This window comes from Dreissena polymorpha, chromosome 15 (genome assembly GCF_020536995.1).
Source record: "Dreissena polymorpha isolate Duluth1 chromosome 15, UMN_Dpol_1.0, whole genome shotgun sequence".
Taxonomy (NCBI): Eukaryota; Metazoa; Mollusca; class Bivalvia; order Myida; family Dreissenidae; genus Dreissena; species Dreissena polymorpha.
In genome coordinates this window covers 31919969-31939223 of record NC_068369.1, presented here as the reverse complement: position 1 = coordinate 31939223, position 19255 = coordinate 31919969, and the positions used below count along the sequence as shown (strand labels likewise).

At 32.1% G+C, this 19255-nt stretch overlaps 1 protein-coding gene across 2 annotated transcripts; it reads right to left on the bottom strand.

Moving 5' to 3' along the window:
* Positions 1–10623: 10623 nt before the first annotated feature.
* Positions 10624–18442, bottom strand: LOC127861134 (uncharacterized). Of its 2 annotated transcripts, none has more exons than XM_052399505.1 (5): positions 18263–18442; positions 14388–14483; positions 13278–13502; positions 12855–12960; positions 10624–12219 (listed from the first exon to the last, which is right to left on the bottom strand). In XM_052399505.1, exons 1-5 carry the CDS (start codon positions 18399–18401, stop codon positions 11811–11813), a joined length of 975 nt encoding a protein of 324 aa, XP_052255465.1. In that variant the 5' UTR covers positions 18402–18442; the 3' UTR covers positions 10624–11810. The 2 variants fall into 2 exon arrangements, with proteins under 2 accessions (XP_052255465.1, XP_052255466.1); XM_052399506.1 differs by having other exon boundaries at positions 13407–13502.
* Between the last annotated feature and the right edge of the window lie 813 nt (positions 18443–19255).

Here is a 19255-nt window from a genome sequence, read left to right as displayed (position 1 = left end):
AAGTTTTGTCGGAAAGTGTCGTCCTTGATGGCCTGTGCGGATTTATCTTGGACGACATTTTACGCACAACATAGTCTCATAACAATACATTCTGTATGAGTTATTTTTGACGTGTATGTTCAGCATAAGAACGGCTTGAGCTTTACATTGTATATTAAGAGAAAATAAATAATTACTTGATTAAATAAAGGTTATTGTAAATTGTGTGTGCAAACGTTAAAGTGTTTATTTGAATTGATTTTTCCTAACATGTACCATGTTTGCCGATATGGCAAAATGTCCATTGTAAGGCATATACTTTCAATATCCAAATTCCCAGTGCTGTTTGTACTGACTTTATTGAAAAATTGTCAATGAATTTTTTTATATAACTCACATCTACAAAATTGTTCACTATGAAGTAACTATTGAAGTGCATATTTGTCAGTTCATGTTGCTAGGCATTACGCAACATGTCAAATAAATAACATTCGACGTGCCAAGTTGTCATAAGTTAAACATGTATGTTTTATTTAATCGTGCTCTATACACTCATTGCTTTACCTTTGAATCGATACAGGAAGTTTTGTAAAGTTCTTTGCCGTTTTAAGTGATTTCAATCAGACCACAACCCTGAAACAAAGCGTGTTAAATGTTCAATTAGTAGCTTTTATTGTAATATTATTGTATTTGGAGTTTGTTTTGTGTGTTTACAATACGAAATTATTCGTGTGAAATGCATTTTTTATTTCATAGAAAACAATGATGCATGCGACACATCATATGGAGTAATATCTTGTCGAAGCCCATCGGTATTCGCCATGTGCGACACATCATACGGAGTAATATCTTGTCGAAGCCCATCGGTATTCGCCATGTGCGACACATCATACGGATTAATATCTTGTCGAAGCCGTGTCGTCGCCATGTGTATCAAATATTAAATTACGCTTATTTTACCTGGACATCTGTATCTAAAGAAGCATTTCCTTAAAAAAACATGTGTCACTTCCAGTCACATGGATTTAAAATACTACTTCCTTAAAAAAATATTTGATTGTAACAAGAATATCTCCCCTGGCCCTTATCTATCAAAATGTTTTAGCCTAATTAAATAGTACACTTGTTCATATTGCACTACATTTTTAATCAATATTAAAATATCATATTATTGTATTTAATTGAAACTATTCATATTACAATGCATTTTTTTTATTTAATATTAACTTATCATATGGTTGAATTTAATTGAAGTTTAATGCGAACTAAACACAACCCCTACTATTTTACACAATTAACTTTAAAATAATAAAATGAATAAATACAAGTATTTACTTAAGCTACCTATTTTAACAAGGCTTAAAAATTTACCAAATAAGCAACATGTTCAAAGTCAACCTTAAAGGCCCTTTTTATAAACCTGTTGAACGATAACAAAGCAAACACAATAAACATTAATGACTGATGTTGTGGGCATGAGTGAATTTGTAAACTTGTCATTTTGTCCTAAACTGTTCAATCATTAAATCATCTATACCTAAAAGCACTTAAATGTCATTTAACAATAAAAATAATATATTCTAAAAAATAGTCCGGCTAACTAAGTTATATTTCTATTCCACATATATTCATGTATAACAAATAATCAGCTAAAAAAATAATGCAATAAATAAGTTATATATAACTTAAACGCAAATCGCAAATTTTGATTTGTTTCATATATCGTAAATAGGACTCCTCCGGCAGTGACGTTACGAACACTGTCTATTTTGTTTGCATGACCTAATTCATTTGTTCCTCCTAAAGAGTGCGTGTATGTAAAAGTATTGTTAACATAAACGGTATATATGCATATTTATTTGCCGACCGGTTCCGGCATCTTCAGAGCAAATAATAAATCTACCATCTGATGTTGCTTATAGGGCATCTATCTTATTGTGGGATCTCTAATTTGTTGGTCATGGACTGCTCTTCTGTAACTTAATATATCTTCGTGTATTCAATTTATTTATGAAACAAATTAAAAATTGCCATTTTGGTAAAATATATTATTTTTTTAGATTTGAATTACGAACCTTACAGATAATAATCACATAAAACACATGGAATGTCTCGGCATTGCGATAGATTTGTCGGAGGGAAGGGACAGGTATATAGTAGATCTGTCGTGATTCCTATAGTTCGTGAAACAGAAATTCTGCACATGCATATACAGATGAATGAAAACTGTTTGCAGTGAATTATAAACATAATCTTATTTCAATTTCGGTTTCTATCTTATTGTGTTTCAGTAAGGTGAACTTCACACAGCGCTTAACATCAGTGAAAATGTTGGCTTGTACAATTGTGGAGCTTTGTAATATTTTTTTTATCTACTGTAACGAAAGATGTCCAATGTTTCCAATCACTATGTTCGAGTTTCCGTTGTTAACACTCATTTTCATGACATGCTTAACCAAGTGAAACAAAGTTACAAACCTTTTGATAAAAAAATTGCATGGTATTATTTATTCGATATTTTGTCGTCGCCATACAGGATTAGAATCCCTCCATTAACTAGGTTGAAACATCAAATGATTGCCATTGATAATTAAGCATAAAATCCAAGAGAAACTTAAGCTGTTACAGTAGGAGACAAAAGTTTACCGTTTCTATCATGTCGATGTATCTTTTTAATGTGGTTTTAAATGTTCCGCATTCTCTGAGATATTGGCCGCATGGAATTGCCTCGTTCAGCACAGTTTTCTCCTTGTGTTGTTGCTGTTTCAGACCTTGCTAAACTGGTGTGTTTCGCATGTGATGAGCAAATCGCGCCGTCAAAATAAAGTTGTAGTAAGATCAACGTTTGCAAAGACAACGAGGCAAGTTTGTAACATATTCTTGCAAGTGAACTCATGTCATGTAAACTATGTAACCATAAGGTTTGTTAATCCGGATATCACTTTTAATTATGTCGTCCATTTTAAAACAATTTACGTATAAAATATTATTCGGACATCATAAGTAAATACATGTCAATGAAGAATTTTATTGCAAAATGTTTGGTCGAACCGTTTAAACTTGATACTTTAAATAGTCTAGCTGTTGTAGTATTGCGTACAATTATTTAAAGGCCATAAAATACCATACTCTATCTGGCATTCAAATTTTCGCTATTGTCATAAGGAGCATTGATGTGTTATGTATTAACTCTAATTTATCGAAATATTCGTTGATTTTGTGGGTTAATGCTACTTTAAAAGTTCAATGTTTTTACTATTCGTTGAAATGATCTTTCAGCAAATATTAACAAAATTATCAGATGGAAGTTATAAAAATGGCATAACACATTTAAGGACACCCAAAAAAACACCCCTTAATGCAATGTCTACATACTTTAATAAATTGTATTAAATGTTTTCACTTACACAACTTACAAATTGTTTAAATTATTTAATCATAATGATATCAATAAAACGTTAATAAAAATGTATTACTGGGATAAAAACCTTTGGTCACTGGTAGTAAAATCAAGCTCTCTACTTTTAACCTGGATTAGGGATATAAATAAAAGTCATGATATAAACTTATGATCAGAAATACTCTTATTGTTGAAAATATTGATTAAAACGTTACTTACAATTAATTATGTTATCTATTCTAAGTGATGTTTTTCCATTAGCGAAATTTTTTCTTTAATAATGCTTTGTACTCACGGGTGAGTTTGTGTGTTTGTGTATATATACTTTTATTTCCTCCAGGGTAGGAGAGCAGAACATATATACAGCACATTGTATGTTATACAGCATAATGTATGTTATAGTGACATATACATGTGAATAGCACAACATAAAATATATTGAAGTAATTAAGAGGTACATTAAGAATATACATTCTGATAATTTAAGTTATGAATACGTACATTAAGGCTATACATTTTGGCAACTGACAATATCACCACAGAGTAAAATAAAAAATAAACAGTGCGACAGCAATTGTCAACATTATGATAAAATACAGTGACATGTCTGAGCGCTTCGTTTCTATTCACTGATGTTCTCTTGACGAAATCGAAATTCAAGAGTAAATTACCTGGTGAATAGGAATAAACATAAGTGTAAGGTTACCCTCAACTGTCCCTGAGGGTAGCAGAATGGCGAGGGTGATAATATTGATTTAAGATACATACTGTATTCATCTTTCAAAAATCATTTTAGCGACGATACCGTTCGGCCAAAGGCGTTCATTGACATACATGCCGTAAATCGAAATATTCCGATTCGGTTTTTAATACACGTTCCCAAAACCGTTTTCGCTGTGCATCATTGGTGATACAGAAACACATTAAATGTACAGTTATGTTATCAACGATAAGGTTACACAGGCTACACTTTTGAGAGAATGGGCGTGACGTCACTCAGCCTATACTATTTAGGATTATTTGACAGGCAGTCAAATTTATACACGATATATACATACACATAACGAAAAAAGTAGATGATGGTTTGCATAATTAATTCTGCATCAAAATTGAACGCTGCCACACACATTAACATACGATGGCATAGAGAAGACATTCACTACTCTTTTTGTCTTTTTTAAACTTGTACCCCTCATTTTTGTATCGAGTTGCGACGACATACTTACTTGAGGGAATGACTTACTAACTCGCGGAAACGAGTAAGCTATGTCGTGGAAACGACTTACTAAATCGAGGGAACGAGGTAGAAAAAAAGAGTGCAAACTTAATTAAAAAGGAGTGAAATGAAAAATAGCGGTGCAGTAAATAAAAGAGAGGTGCATTAAACAAATCAGGAGAGAACGATTTAGCTTTCGCGTCGAAATGACTTATTAAGTCGAGGAAACGAGATAGAAAAAAGAGGAATGCAAAACTATCAAGAATCTGAGTGGTCGCCGCATAAGTAATGATAACGAGTTAGTTAGTCGTTCCCTCGAGTTAGAATGACGTGGGAACGAAGGAAAAACAAATAGGAGCGAATGTCACCTCTATGCCTACGTACTTACGCGTACGTATACATTACATTGTTTACGCACTGTGTATCCGAGGTGAACACAACGTACATGTACATTCACACTTTAAGAGTCTGATTTATGAAAAAGAGAATCTCACCCTGTTATCACGGCATCCAGTTTTGTAGAAGATATTTCCTCCCATCTGGTATTGGCCTGTGTAACACGACTGGAACATATAAACTCATAATATAGATAATATAATCAGATATTCTCCAGCTTGTGAACGACTATCATGAGCATGTTATATATAGACGTGACAGTGTTCCATTAAAAATACTACAGCCTTCTAACAAATAACCATTCCCAATGCAAATAAAGAAAATTCTGCTTAAATATCAAATTTGTTGTTTTAAACATGTTAACATTTGTTTTTTCTACTGCAAAAGCATATCAGCAAATCCACTTCATTTTACTTTTTTTACTCAAACATCTTGATCCAGAGAGTTATACCACTCTTGATCCAGATAATTGTTGATAGTTATACCACTCTTGATCCAAATAACTATCGGTAGATATACCACTCTTGATCCAGATAACTATTGGTAGTTATACCACTCTTGTACATATAACTATCGGTAATTATACCACACGTATATAACAATGAAAGCTATGGCGTCACTGTGATATGGCATGGAATGCAGCGACATCAAAATGTTTTAAATTATTTTGCATTTAATTTGGCAAACAACCACACCATAAACCATAACTGTAACACGCAAAATAACTTGAAGACAGGTGACTGATCATCGTGTTCCTACTAATAATTTGTATTGTTAAAAAAGAAAAAACAAACAAGAGGGCCATGTTGGCCCTGGTCGCTCACCTGAGAAGTATTAAAGATAAGTAAGGGTTGTAAAACATCTTTTTGTCAAATTCAATGTGACTTCTAGAGTGTTAACAAGGTTTTACTATATCCATATAAGGAAAACTGCCCCGCCCCCTTGCAGCCATGTTTTTCAACAGACCAGAACCATTTTCAAACTCATCCAAGATATCGTTAGAAAAAATGTTCTGACTAAGTTTCATGAAGATTGGACAATAAATGTGACTTCTAGAGTGTTAACAAGGTTTTACTATACACTCAAGCCATATAAGGTAAACTGCCACGTCCCCTGGCGGCCATATTTTTCATTCAACTGGAACCATTTTCACAATCTTCCAAGATATTATTGGGACACGTGTTATGACTAAGTTTCATGACGATTGGACTAAAAATGTGACTTCTAGAGTGTTAACAAGGTTTTACTATAGCCATTTTAGGAAACTGCCACGCCCCCTGGAAGCCATGTTTTTCAACCAACCAGAACCATTTTCGAACTCGTTCAAGATATCATAATAAAAACTGTTCTGACTAAGTTTCATGAAGATTGGACAATAAATGTGACTTCTAGAGTGTTAACAAGGTTTTACTATAGCCATATTAGGCAAACTGCCCTGCCCCCTGGTGGCCATGTTTTTCATCCAACCGAAACAATTTTTGAACTTGTCCAAGATTTTATTGGGACACATGTTCCCACCAAGTTTCATGCAAATTGGACTAAAAATGTGACTTCTAGAGTGTTAACAAGGTTTTACTAAAGCCATATAAGGAAAACTGCCACGCCCCCTGGCAGCCATGTTTTAACCAAACGGAACCATTTTCGAACTCGTCCAAGATATTATAGAGACACATGTTCTAACTAAGTTTCATGAAGATTGGACAAAAAATGTGACCTTTAGAGTGTTAACAAGGTAAATGTTGACGACGCACGACGCACAACGCTCGACGCACGACGGACCAAAGGCGAAAACAATAGCTCACCATGAGCACGTTGTGCTTAGGTGAGCTAAAAACAGCAACAACACTCACGGAGTGTTCTCCACATTGCTCCACGTGTTGACATGTAGACGGATAAATCGAGGCGTCACAACGCAAACAGAACGTTGCTAAAATAAAAAAATCTACGTTAACAAAGTCAATATGCTAGTACACATGTGCTAATCACATAATAACAAACAATTACTGACTACAATATTATTTTTTGATGAAAACACTATATACGTTAGTCATTGCAAGACTTAAACACAGATGGATATGAAAATACATCAGTTATTTTTTTTATATATGCGTATATTTTAATGTCATTGTTAACGTTGTCGTGATTTGGCAAAATGTAATTTGCAACACAGTTCTAGATTAGTCCCTATAATACTGAATTTATCTAATTCCTGGCTAATTCCACGTGCTGAAAGTCAGTAGTTTCATCAACAAATGTTTATAATGGTGTAATACATGTATAATAACAGATGTTGAACAAACATGGACTTTAATTTTAATTTCGAATACTGTTTGTTTGATATGCATTGTTTTTTTTTGGAATTTCGGAAAGTTTACTGATATCCTTTGTGAAATGGTGGTATTGCTAAGAAAGTTTTTGATGAACAGTTACACATATAGAGAGCAAATTACTCCTAAACTCCCTTTAATTCCGGCCCGTCGTCTCAGTAACGATTAATTTTTTTTCCAACACATAGAGCAAACGATTAAAATTAACAATAAACAATTACTTTATATTAAGTAATCTACCACATAAGCATTTCTACGTCCAACATGCTTATACAATTACCCAGTTTTCTATTGTTTTATAATTCAATGAACGCATTTCTACGAATATAACTATTTTATTCGAGGGATTAAAGCATACGTAACTTTATTTTCAGATTAATTTGTTTTTATGTGTTTGGTGTTGTTGTTCATATCAAAACACTGTGTTACGGTTTTATTTTTATAATTAACGTCAAAATATAATTTGTCATATTTGTATTTCTGTCAATCTTTGATATATACATTTCAAGAAAAATACTTGTAAATACAAAAATCTATGGAGGAAAACGTAAGTTGTAATGTTTGAGAGATGTAGCGAAAAGAACAATTGTTATGCTTATTTTTTGTCATTTTTTCTTGTGGTAGAAACTTCACTTTGCTGAACAAAGGATGTATCTTATTTATATATCAACAAGTACTGTTCGGCAAGATATGTGAATAACATACTGTATTAAATTTGTTTAAAGGCATTCGTACAGCCCGTCTTTTTGGCCGGTGATTAATGTTTATCGTTGGTGTAAAGATCTTTGAAAGCTGTAAATACATATATGATTAGTTTATGCTTTAAGCTACGAGTTTGCAAATTCTTTTTTAAAGGCACATTTGTAATGGTCCTTTATCAATAAATAATCTGTTAATCTTACTGACAAATGTGTGAGTACCATATAACTGTTTCTGCCCCTATACCGGATTAGGTATAAATATAGATTACCATTATAGACTATTACGCAATATGTGTAATCTCGCAAACTTTTCCATACAACCGACAAATCTGTTGTGTTTAATTCATTAAAAACAACAACTATATCTGGCTTGATTCCTAAAGAAGATCTCTATTCGATTTGATTCCTAAGGAATAACAACTCTATTTGGTTTGTTTCTTAAAAAGCAACATCTCTATGTGTTATTTTAAAGAGCAACAACTTATTTGGTTTGATTTCTTATGTTTTGGTCGTCAATATACTGATGCGTTTCCACATGTCTCTCCATGTCTCTATATACACTAAGATATATTCAACACAGAAATAATAAATTGTTTCTAAAAAAAAATGTAATTCCTTGAATTTGTATCTTTAAAACATCATGTTTTACACCGCAAACAGTGTTTATATACATATACGTACACTACAATGCATGTGCTTGCTTTGTTTTGTAGTTTTTCTACTTGAAACTTCGAATACGTATAGAGAACAGAGAACACACAGCCGTATCTTTAATTATTTGCGTTCAGACATGGACGACTGAAATCGAATTCAACGATTCTAATAAACTTTGTTGTATGTTATGTATGTGTTTTATTTACATCAAGTCCCCTAAAAAACTGCGATAAAATTAACATATTTTTTTTGTAAATTGCATCCGCCAGACATCATCCATACAATGACTTTAAGTTACTTTTCTATCCATTAACAAAATGAAAACGCTAACTCAAGGCTAGGTGTATTGATACGATTCCGGCGTGTTTTTGTCCTGAAATACTTGTTTGTAAATAGCATAAAGCAGCAGAAGAAATTTTCTAAGAGCGGGATTTCTATTCATAGACATGTGACTGCTGTTTAATAAGTATTTGTATTAAGAATTACAACATCAACATCAATATTACTCTTCCCTGCAATTCCACACAAAATCAGCAGGAGCATTTACATATATGAAACACTTTGAGTTCATAAAAGCGTTAGGACCCAAAACACCGATGAACATATTTTGTAGTTTGCTTGTTCGATATTTATTTAACATGATATGATTGCTATTCTGCTGGCCACATTAAATAATACATTTAAACCGTTTGATTAAGGAAACGATCAAGTACAAGGTGAGGCTCTAGTCCTTTACAGAATTTCAGTTCAGTATGCAAAGGAACGAAAAAGAACAAAAGCATTAATGAGTAACATGATCTGCGCAATAAGAATTATTTTCGACACTGAAAATGTGTCTGGATATTTTCATATTATTGTACGATTAATACATCGCATCTCCTACAAAAATGACCTTATCCGATTAGCTTAGAGCGGTCACGTGCCGATTGTGTATTTTCCGTACAGCCCGAGTAATTTCCATACACCGCGAGTAATCGAGTAGTCGGTTGAGATATATCCATTACACAGTAGTAACTAACCACCAGTTACTAACAGTGAAACAAAATATTATTTGAATTGCACATCGAAATTGTTTCTGATTTTTTTATTAAAATAAACATAAATACATAATCAACAAGGGCTGATATAAGAACTTTACTAATATATTGATCAAGGTGTAAACGCACTTGACGAGTCGCCATTGCCCTACATATGAGGACGTTTAATGTAAGTTATATTTGCTAAGTAAATAATTATTCTAAGGCGTAACAACTATATTTGTGTCAAAAACAACAGTTAAGAATTTCCGTTGAAAATAAATTAGAGGAAATTTATAAAGCTTTGTAATAAGAAAATGTCATAGTTTACTTTTTAAAAATATAATATAAGAGCACCACCTATAATTGTTTCAAGTATGTTATATCACATCAAAACACTTCTTACTTATACAAAATATTGATTAAAAGAAAACAACATGACCAAACCATTACAATGCCTAAAGTGTAATTGATTCAACCAACCTATTGACCAATATTATTTGGTGCCGACTCTTAACTATTGTTATTTTGGTATTCAATGTCGAGTTTTCTATCTCTTTTTCACTTTCAGTTATATTTGCAAATTTTGCTTAAGGAAGATATTTTAGAAAACACATATAAAGAATATAGTTGACATTGAATACCGTTGTTAAAGTGCGTACAACATGTGTTATGTAAAAAGGTAACAAGAAAAAAGGTTTTGATCACCTAACGCCATATATTTTTTAGATGTTAGTAGACATACACAATTGGTTTTTGTCTTGTACTTTTGAAGCATTTAGGACAAATCCGATATTGTTATCTAAACAACAGGCATATACTTGTTCAGTGGAGTATAAAACCAGTTTCGCTTTGTTCCGGTACAAAACGACGTATGTCAGCTTGCGAAGTTTGCACGATTAATTGTAATTAATAATGTTATAACTCAAAACCGTTGAACATAGTATTTAGTTTATATAGAAATTGCGTTTGTTTAAAAAACGATTGATAATAATTGAATCAAAGCATCGATGAATTACTTGTACAAAAGCGACTGAAATAAATAAGAAAAAGACTCATACACAATTAAATGTCAACATAGTATTAAATAATTGGACCGTGCTCTGTTAAATAGCGGTTTAATGCGTGTGCGTAAAGTGTCGTCCCGGATTAGCCTATACAGTCCGCACAGGCTAATTAGGGATAACACATTCCGATTTAACGATATTATTCGTTTCAAGAAAGTCTCCTCTTTGCGACAATCGACTTTAGGCGAAAAGTGTCGTCTCTGATTAGCCTGTGTGTACGCACATGCATTGAACGCCTTTTCACAGAGCACGGCCTTTTTACATATATAAACACATTACTATATGAGCACTTGAATCAAAATGTGAGAAACTCACCTTCAACCGTGTTTGTTGCTTCCACACACACATATATAAATTACCGGACTCATCTACATGTATTTGAAGCATGTTCCGGTTTTGATAAAATCCATCATACAAACGTTAAGCATACACTGACAGTACATGGCTTCCATATTGAATTATAAATGCTTTACACTGAACGATCATACTCCAACATGTAAATACAAAAGTATACACTGCAAGTGCCTAGGACAACATGTTCAATAACAACATATATTAACTTACAAGTCATGTTTCCACAAGAAAACGCTTTAGTCTATTCTACCAAAGCCTTTGACATATTGTAAAAGCGTATGTACACACTAAAATATTCTTAAACCAACACCCCAACTACAAAATTTCAAATCATTCCACAAATATCAAATTGAAATACATTTTATAAATGAATCAATATTTATTTTTTCCGATGCCACATTTACAAATTTCCATATCTTTATGTTTAAATTAAATGTGAGATCATATGTGTAACAAAAAGTATAACAATTAAATTTCAGGAAAAGACAAGTAGAACTTATATGGTAAAATTAACTGAATGTTCAATAGAAAATACAATGTATACAACATATAGGAGTGAATGTGAGCGAAAGCCGTTTGAGTTGTTATAATACGTATTCTAAAGTTTGTATTATTTTATATCGACTAGATAACAATTCTAAGCGTATGGAATGATGACAAAAACATTTTTAAACTTATAAAATGTGTTCTCTATTTACAGTTATGTTATCCCCAAATGACCGTAAACATTTCCAGTGCCGTCCTGTTGTAATATTGTCACGGTCGTTTGCTTATTCAACGTAGACACGTCGTATGCGTTTTCCATATTTGAATCGCTATCGCGTCTCTGATTGGCTGGGACAATTGCCACGTGACTGTAAGCCTTCACCACCGCCACCTGGCGTTTGGATTTATCCGTTGCTCTGGAATTGGAAATAGCGTCGTATTCGCCTTCTATAATGGACGAACGAGGCCGTGCCGTTTTAGGACCACCCGTTACTGCGTCCGAGGGGGTGGCATATTCGCTGATGTCACTAACTTCGTAGTGTTGAGCATCTTTAATATTTACGGAGTCCGCCGTTTTGGAGTTGCCGTCGAAAAAGGTTGGCCTGCGGTCTTTGTTCGATTTCCTGTATGGCAAACACAAAATAATTCTGATTTTATCCTACAGTTAAATGACTTTATAGAAGGAAACTATAGGTGTCATGTAAACTTGTACTTTGCATGCCTACATGGCAAAACACTGCTGCCTCATTTACATAACCGATGGCAGTATGACATTTTGAAAAATTATCTCGTTCAACTGTATTGCCAACCTATTTCATGTGTTCCGACATTTAAATACATACAAGCATTGAATGTATATATTGCAAACCAATTAATCGTATAATAATAATAATAATAATAATAATAATAATAATAATAATAATAATAATAATAATAATAATAATAATAATAATAATAATATTACCCGCAAATTATTAATTAGTTTCTATGGATGTTTTAAATGAATGCAAAACGAATCAACAAGCGGCACGCAATTTCCCATTGATATTACGTCACCAGATCGCATAATTCGTTCAGTTCACGAAGGTGAGTGGCTGATCATTTTGGAGAGCAGTTATATTAAAGTATGACGCATTTGTGTGTTTAACATAAATTATTATAATCGAATGTGAATAACGGTGTTTAAATTTATGAAAGACATATATTCAGTACCAAGCGAGGAAGGAAAATATAAGCTTCAAAATACACAAGGTGATACCGTTTGATTCTGCAGCAGCAAATGACGGCGACCACTAACGCCGTTACCACGGAAACTCCCACGCAGATAAGTGGTATGAGGATTTTCTCTTCCATCATTGGTTTATCTTGAAAAAAAAAACACTGAGTGCACATCATTTCAGTTTTGCTCGTATTTTATATCATACAAATACATTATAGTTATTATTAGCCATATTCAGCCTTAAATTTACTATAGACATATACCATTATTGCACAAAACTAAACTATATGTAAAACTAACTAAATTGCATAATGTTCTTTGATTCTGCGGTGTATTAAACACGCATTAATTAGTATGAACTAAACGTTTTTGAGAACGTTTATTTTGGGAGATGTGGTTGGCTTCAGAGGGTTGTGGTGGGAGGGAAGGAATAACAGACTCCTAATACAGCGATCTAACTACCCTTGGCACGACTTTTATGGTCGCTAGTGGAATTGTGCAAATCGGACGATTTGTTTGCTGCGCTAGTGGTTAAATCAACGCCATCGTTGGTTTCCGTTGTAACTAGTGACGTCACAAACTCTGAGGTACCCGCTGATGTGGTCATGGGTGTGCTCGGTGACGTCGGATCGTAGTTTGGCACCTTCGACTCTTGTCCGCTGTATTGTATTGTGTCGTGAACAGTTGCTGAAAGGGTGAACAAACACATTGAACATCATTCTCGCTGATCGTTCTACTCGATAATTTAAAAATGCGTCGTTATTACATTACGCACTGAACAACGAAACGTAAACCCCGATCCTGAATACCGCATTTAAAAAGTCATAACATGAAATGCTTATAAATCTCTCAATATTGTTATTATCGAAATATTGGTTTCATGTATCGGTTTTTAACATATGACTTAACAATACAGTTCCTTTCTTATGTATTGTAATTACTATTTAATACGCTCTTAAACTGCAAAGTGTTGTTGAGTTGACTAAACATACAATAAATCGAAATGTAATATCGACATAATCTGCGTCAACACCACGAGAAGTAACAGTTTTTTACATATGAATAAACAACACATGGTCTTTCTTATGAATGGCAATAATTTTAATACGCTTTTGAATTGTAAATTGTTCTTTATTGACTAAAATTACAATACATCAAAATTTAATGTTGAAAAAGTCTTTGTAAACGTCAACACCACCACAAGTAACCTCTTTATCAACAAAAACAACAGCAGCATGATTATCGTCCGTATCATCGTATCATCTTATTCTCATTCTTCATCTTCATTGTCAGCAAAATCATAAGCATCAAGTAGAGCAGAAACAACAGCGGCAGCAGCAGGATTCCCATCACAATCACCATAATTATAATCAACAATGACAAGCATAAGCATCTTTGAAATAATTATTACAAAAGTCATTACCTTCTTTAGCTTCACAGTCATTAGACAAGTCTCCATTCACGAACGATATTAAACTATAATTGATATTTATCTAAACTCAAAATCAGTGTGATTGAATGAACATTCGGTAAACAACGTTTAATCGAACGTTTTAAGTTAATTCTACTTACCGTTTACGCAGACAGACGAATAGTTTTTGGTACAGTTGTCTTTTCGTAACTCGCCATGATGGTTGAGCATTAAACAATGCACTATGAGGTCTTCCGCTAGCAAAACAAAGGGACAATAGGAACAATACAGCTTAAAAGGACCGTTTCACAGATTTGGTCTTGTATTGAAGTTTATCATTTTATGCTTGATAAATGTAAACATTGGAACTAAATAGCGCCAGTAATAACAAAAAAAGACTAAAATAAAAAAAATAAAAAAGGAATCCTGAACTGGGCTCAAACCACTGACACTTGGAATTAAAGTCTAATATTCAGACCACTCGGCCATCCGTGCTCACGCAGTAGGTGGTGTATTTTATACTTTATATAAGCAATCCTCGTAGTGTCAACAAATATAACGATAACAACAGCACTCTCCAAAATGATTCAATCGTTATGCATTTGTAACGCGTTATAATTTTCGTGTTTTTGAATCGTCAAATTATATATTATATATAATAAATATTTTAGAGCATGGTTAATGTCAGAATTATTGTTACCTCGCAAATATCATAAATGTAACGAAAATGTGCGAATCTGAAACATTTTTTTTTTAATTTTCAATTTTGTCAATTTAAAAAAACATGAAAAGGGCCCTTTAAAGTGTTTTATACGTATAAATAGAATGGTAGAAGTATTTGAAGTGTATCTCACGAGATTCATTCTATACACAGTCTTAGGGCGAATAAGGACCGTTTTATCCAAATGCCGCATCGGCAATAAGCGCTCGGAATTTCGTGTACTTTCCTACGTTATGCCCCAATATATATGCCGTCTGTTTTTTATAACAAAGCATTTTATAGATTCAAAAATTTACTTTTTACTATTTATTTGTATTTAAAAACAGTTAATTATAGTTATCTCTATTTATTCGTTAAATCATACTACAGATTATAAACATTTAACACATGTACAACATCAAAATTAAATGTTAAATCTAGTGTTAAACTAATCCATAAATGATGTCTTATAACATATTTCAAACATAATTGTATGACATATTATACAAATATATATCAAATGTTTGCAAGCGTGCTTTTTGTATATTAGTATTATTAATGATAACAGTAATTAATAAATTTACAGAGAACAAGAAAGAAAGAAAACATACACATTCTATTGCTTAACGTACAAATGTACAAGAAGTAATTTGATTAAAGTTTGATAAAAAGGAACATATTGAGAATAACACTAAAGTGACAAAGGAGAAAATTGCTATTAATGAAATGAAAATATATTTGAAGTAGTTTCCCTTTATTTCTTAACACTCTTCCCGCTCCCCCCACCAAAATAAAATGCGAATTTAAAGCTGCAAGGCGTTTTGACAGTTAAGCCCATTTTATTAAACAACGGGATTTCCAGAAGCGGCTTTGATTGATAAGTGTCGACCCCGTGTCATTTTTTTTTCAACAACAGTCGAAGAGTAAAAATAGCTGAAAAGCGTATTAGGACGATATTAAAACTGGCTTTAAAAAGGCGTGGAAATAAGTTTGATAAAAGGCACGAATTGAGAATAACACTAAAGTGACAAGGGAGAAAATTCCTATTAATGAAATGAAAATATAATTGAAGTTGTTTCCCTTTATTTCTTAACACTCTTCCCGCCCCCCCCCCCCCACAAAAAAAAATAAAAAAATGCGAATTTAAAGCTGCAAGGCGTTTTTGACAGTTAACCCCATTTTATTAAACAACGGGATTTCAAGAAGCGGATTTGATTGATAAGTGTCGACCTCGTGTCATTTTTTTCAACAACATTCGAAGAGATCGAAGAGTAAAAATAGCTGAAAAGCGTATTAGGACGCTATTAAAACTGGCTTTAAAAAGGCGTGGAAATAAGAAACAAAATGTGTTGTCAACTAGTATAACGGGCCAACGATGATTTTTCTCCTAAATCAACTTAATATATGCATGTATTTGGTATTATTATTTTGTTTAACACAAGAAACTTTAAATTGTGTGTGTCATAAAATTATGTTTTGTTCTGTTGTGATATTTCAAGTAATTATATTAAATCAAATATTGTGTCACGGTTTTGAAACATTTGTGTAGTTTTTCTCAATAGGTGACCTAGCATCTTTCAAAGGCGCACTTGATAGTGTAAGAAAACATGAGTCAATATGTAAGCTGTATGAACAAAAACATATACAAGTACAACAAATCAATAACAATGATTAAATGTTTGTGGCTCAAATTCGGCATTTAATTCAATTATCTATTTATTTCAATATTAATATCGACATTTTAATTAATGTAGGGATCTTAAAAATAGGTAAAGTGTGTGAAAACCAGATAGCATATGTTTGGCGTTATATACGCAAGTTTAGAGTTACTTTTTAAATTATTACATTGAATGTGATACTTTATTCCCGGAAACATTATTTTCCGTCAACAGTAAACTAATATTGTCAAACAGAGTCTTACACGAAGAACAACATGAAAAGCAGATTAATATGCTCAAAATTATATAATAAACAGATATATATATATATATATATATATATATATATATATATATATATATATATATATATATATATATATATATATATATATATATATATATATATATATACAAATATCGTAAAATAGTAAAACGATAAAATGTCGTATTTTTAACTTACCGCTCGCTTCAATTTCCATTAAATAAAATTAAAGAAAATCGTATTTATTTCAAACGTCTATGATTTTTTTTTCATTTCTAAACATATATGCTTACATTTAAAATAAGAAAAACCATAGTAAAACATATTTTTGACAATTATAACATAAAACCTTTAATATAATACACATACACATCTTTTTTGCTCACTAGTCGGTATTCATATATTAATATAATTCCATCGTTGATGTTTCAACGTAATGTTCTGTACGGGTTGATTGATTAACTAATTAATCACCATAATTATGCTTTATGGATGATCGTATAACTAAACAATCTCATTATTGACAGATCGCCGGTTCACCATCGCAGGGCGGGGTAACGTGAACGGGCTGACGGCGGACCGATGAGTAACAGACGTTTAACGTTGACGTTTAGAACTTTAAATTTCGTAATATTAAATAAAAATACCTCTCCCAACATTATTAAAAATAATATAAATAATACTACTTATAATACTGATGATGATAATAATAGTAGTATAAAGAATATTTATTTTGATTATAAATTTTATTATTTATTATTTCTATTATTATTGTTATTACTAGTATTACCATTATAATTATTATTAGCATTTTATGATTATGATTATAATGATTATGATGATGATTATTATTAATATTATATTTTTTTTTAATATTACTATTATTATTATTATTATTATTATTATTATTATTATTATTATTATTATTATTATTATTATTATTATTATAATTATTATTATACCCTAAATATAATGAATATACGTCGTTGTTGGTGGTGGTAATGGTAACAATGGTTGTTGGGGTGTCGGTAGTGGTGGTGATGACAATAATGAAAATAATCGTCCGGATGAAGTTGATAATGATTATGATGATTATGATGACGACGACGACGACGATGATAATGATGACGATGATGATGATGATGATATTTATATTGATATTGATATCGATATTGATGATGATGATGGTGATGATGATGGTGATGATGATGATGATGATGATGATGATGATGATGATGATGATGATGATGATGATGATGATGATGATGATGATGATGATGATGATGATGATGATGATGATGATGATGATGATGATGATGATGATGATGATGATGAAGATGATGGTGATGATGATTGTTAGTAATTTTCCAATACTTAACCGACATTTTAAACATAAAATACAAATGTACTTACAGTTGAGAAATGTTCCGACTTCCACAGCTCGTGTCCAAAACGACACATTAATAATATCACTGCTTATTTTAAACTCGTCCAAGTTAGTGCGATTCATTGTGAGTAGTTCCCTAGTTCCACTTATATGATTCTGACACATTATGTGTGCTTGCTCAAAGTTGAAAAGGGTATAGTCCTCGAATGAGCCTATAAAATGAGAGAAAAACATTTTGTCCCGCATAAAACCAATATTATTCCATTTGAACGAAATGAGGTAAGTGAACATAAAGGTAAATTAATAAACAATATTAAACATAAATATGTAATATAATAAATTCAATGTAAATGAACACTAATTCGGTATAATGACATTGGAATTAAACATTTGTATTTTAAATTATTGCAGAGAAACGTAATTAAGCGTTTTGCTAAAGGCAGCCGCCATTGTAACAGTGCACTTATCACGTATAACACCGAAACAGATTATAAGCAATACAGAAACAAGCTTTGTAAAGTACATAGCCAAAAATCAAACAGGAAATATAGTGTTTCCAATTACTTGGGAAAATTCATTTAAATACAATATATTTTAATGTAATGACATTTAATGCAAGACTTATGTCTAACTATTCAATGTTATGTGTAATATTACTTACCAGCCTCGCAACGAGCATAGGCGGTCCTGGTGTTTTGTAATTGGTCGAGTTTGACAAATTTGTCTGAAACTAAATTAAAAAACACTAGATTTTTGTGATCATGCCAAAAAGGCATGTTTCTGAATTCAAATGCAATTATTAAACGGACCATAAATTTAGTGGTATTCAGAAATCTGGAACTATATGCAAGCTACATGAAAGTAATCAACTGAGATAATACTCCGGTGCGGCGAAAAACAATATTTGTGTTACATTTACAAACAATAATATAATTTATTTCACATCGACAAATGCATTCATAACATAGCTATTTACAAAGTAAAGCAACGTCTCCGTTTGAGTCAAAAGACTCGGTACA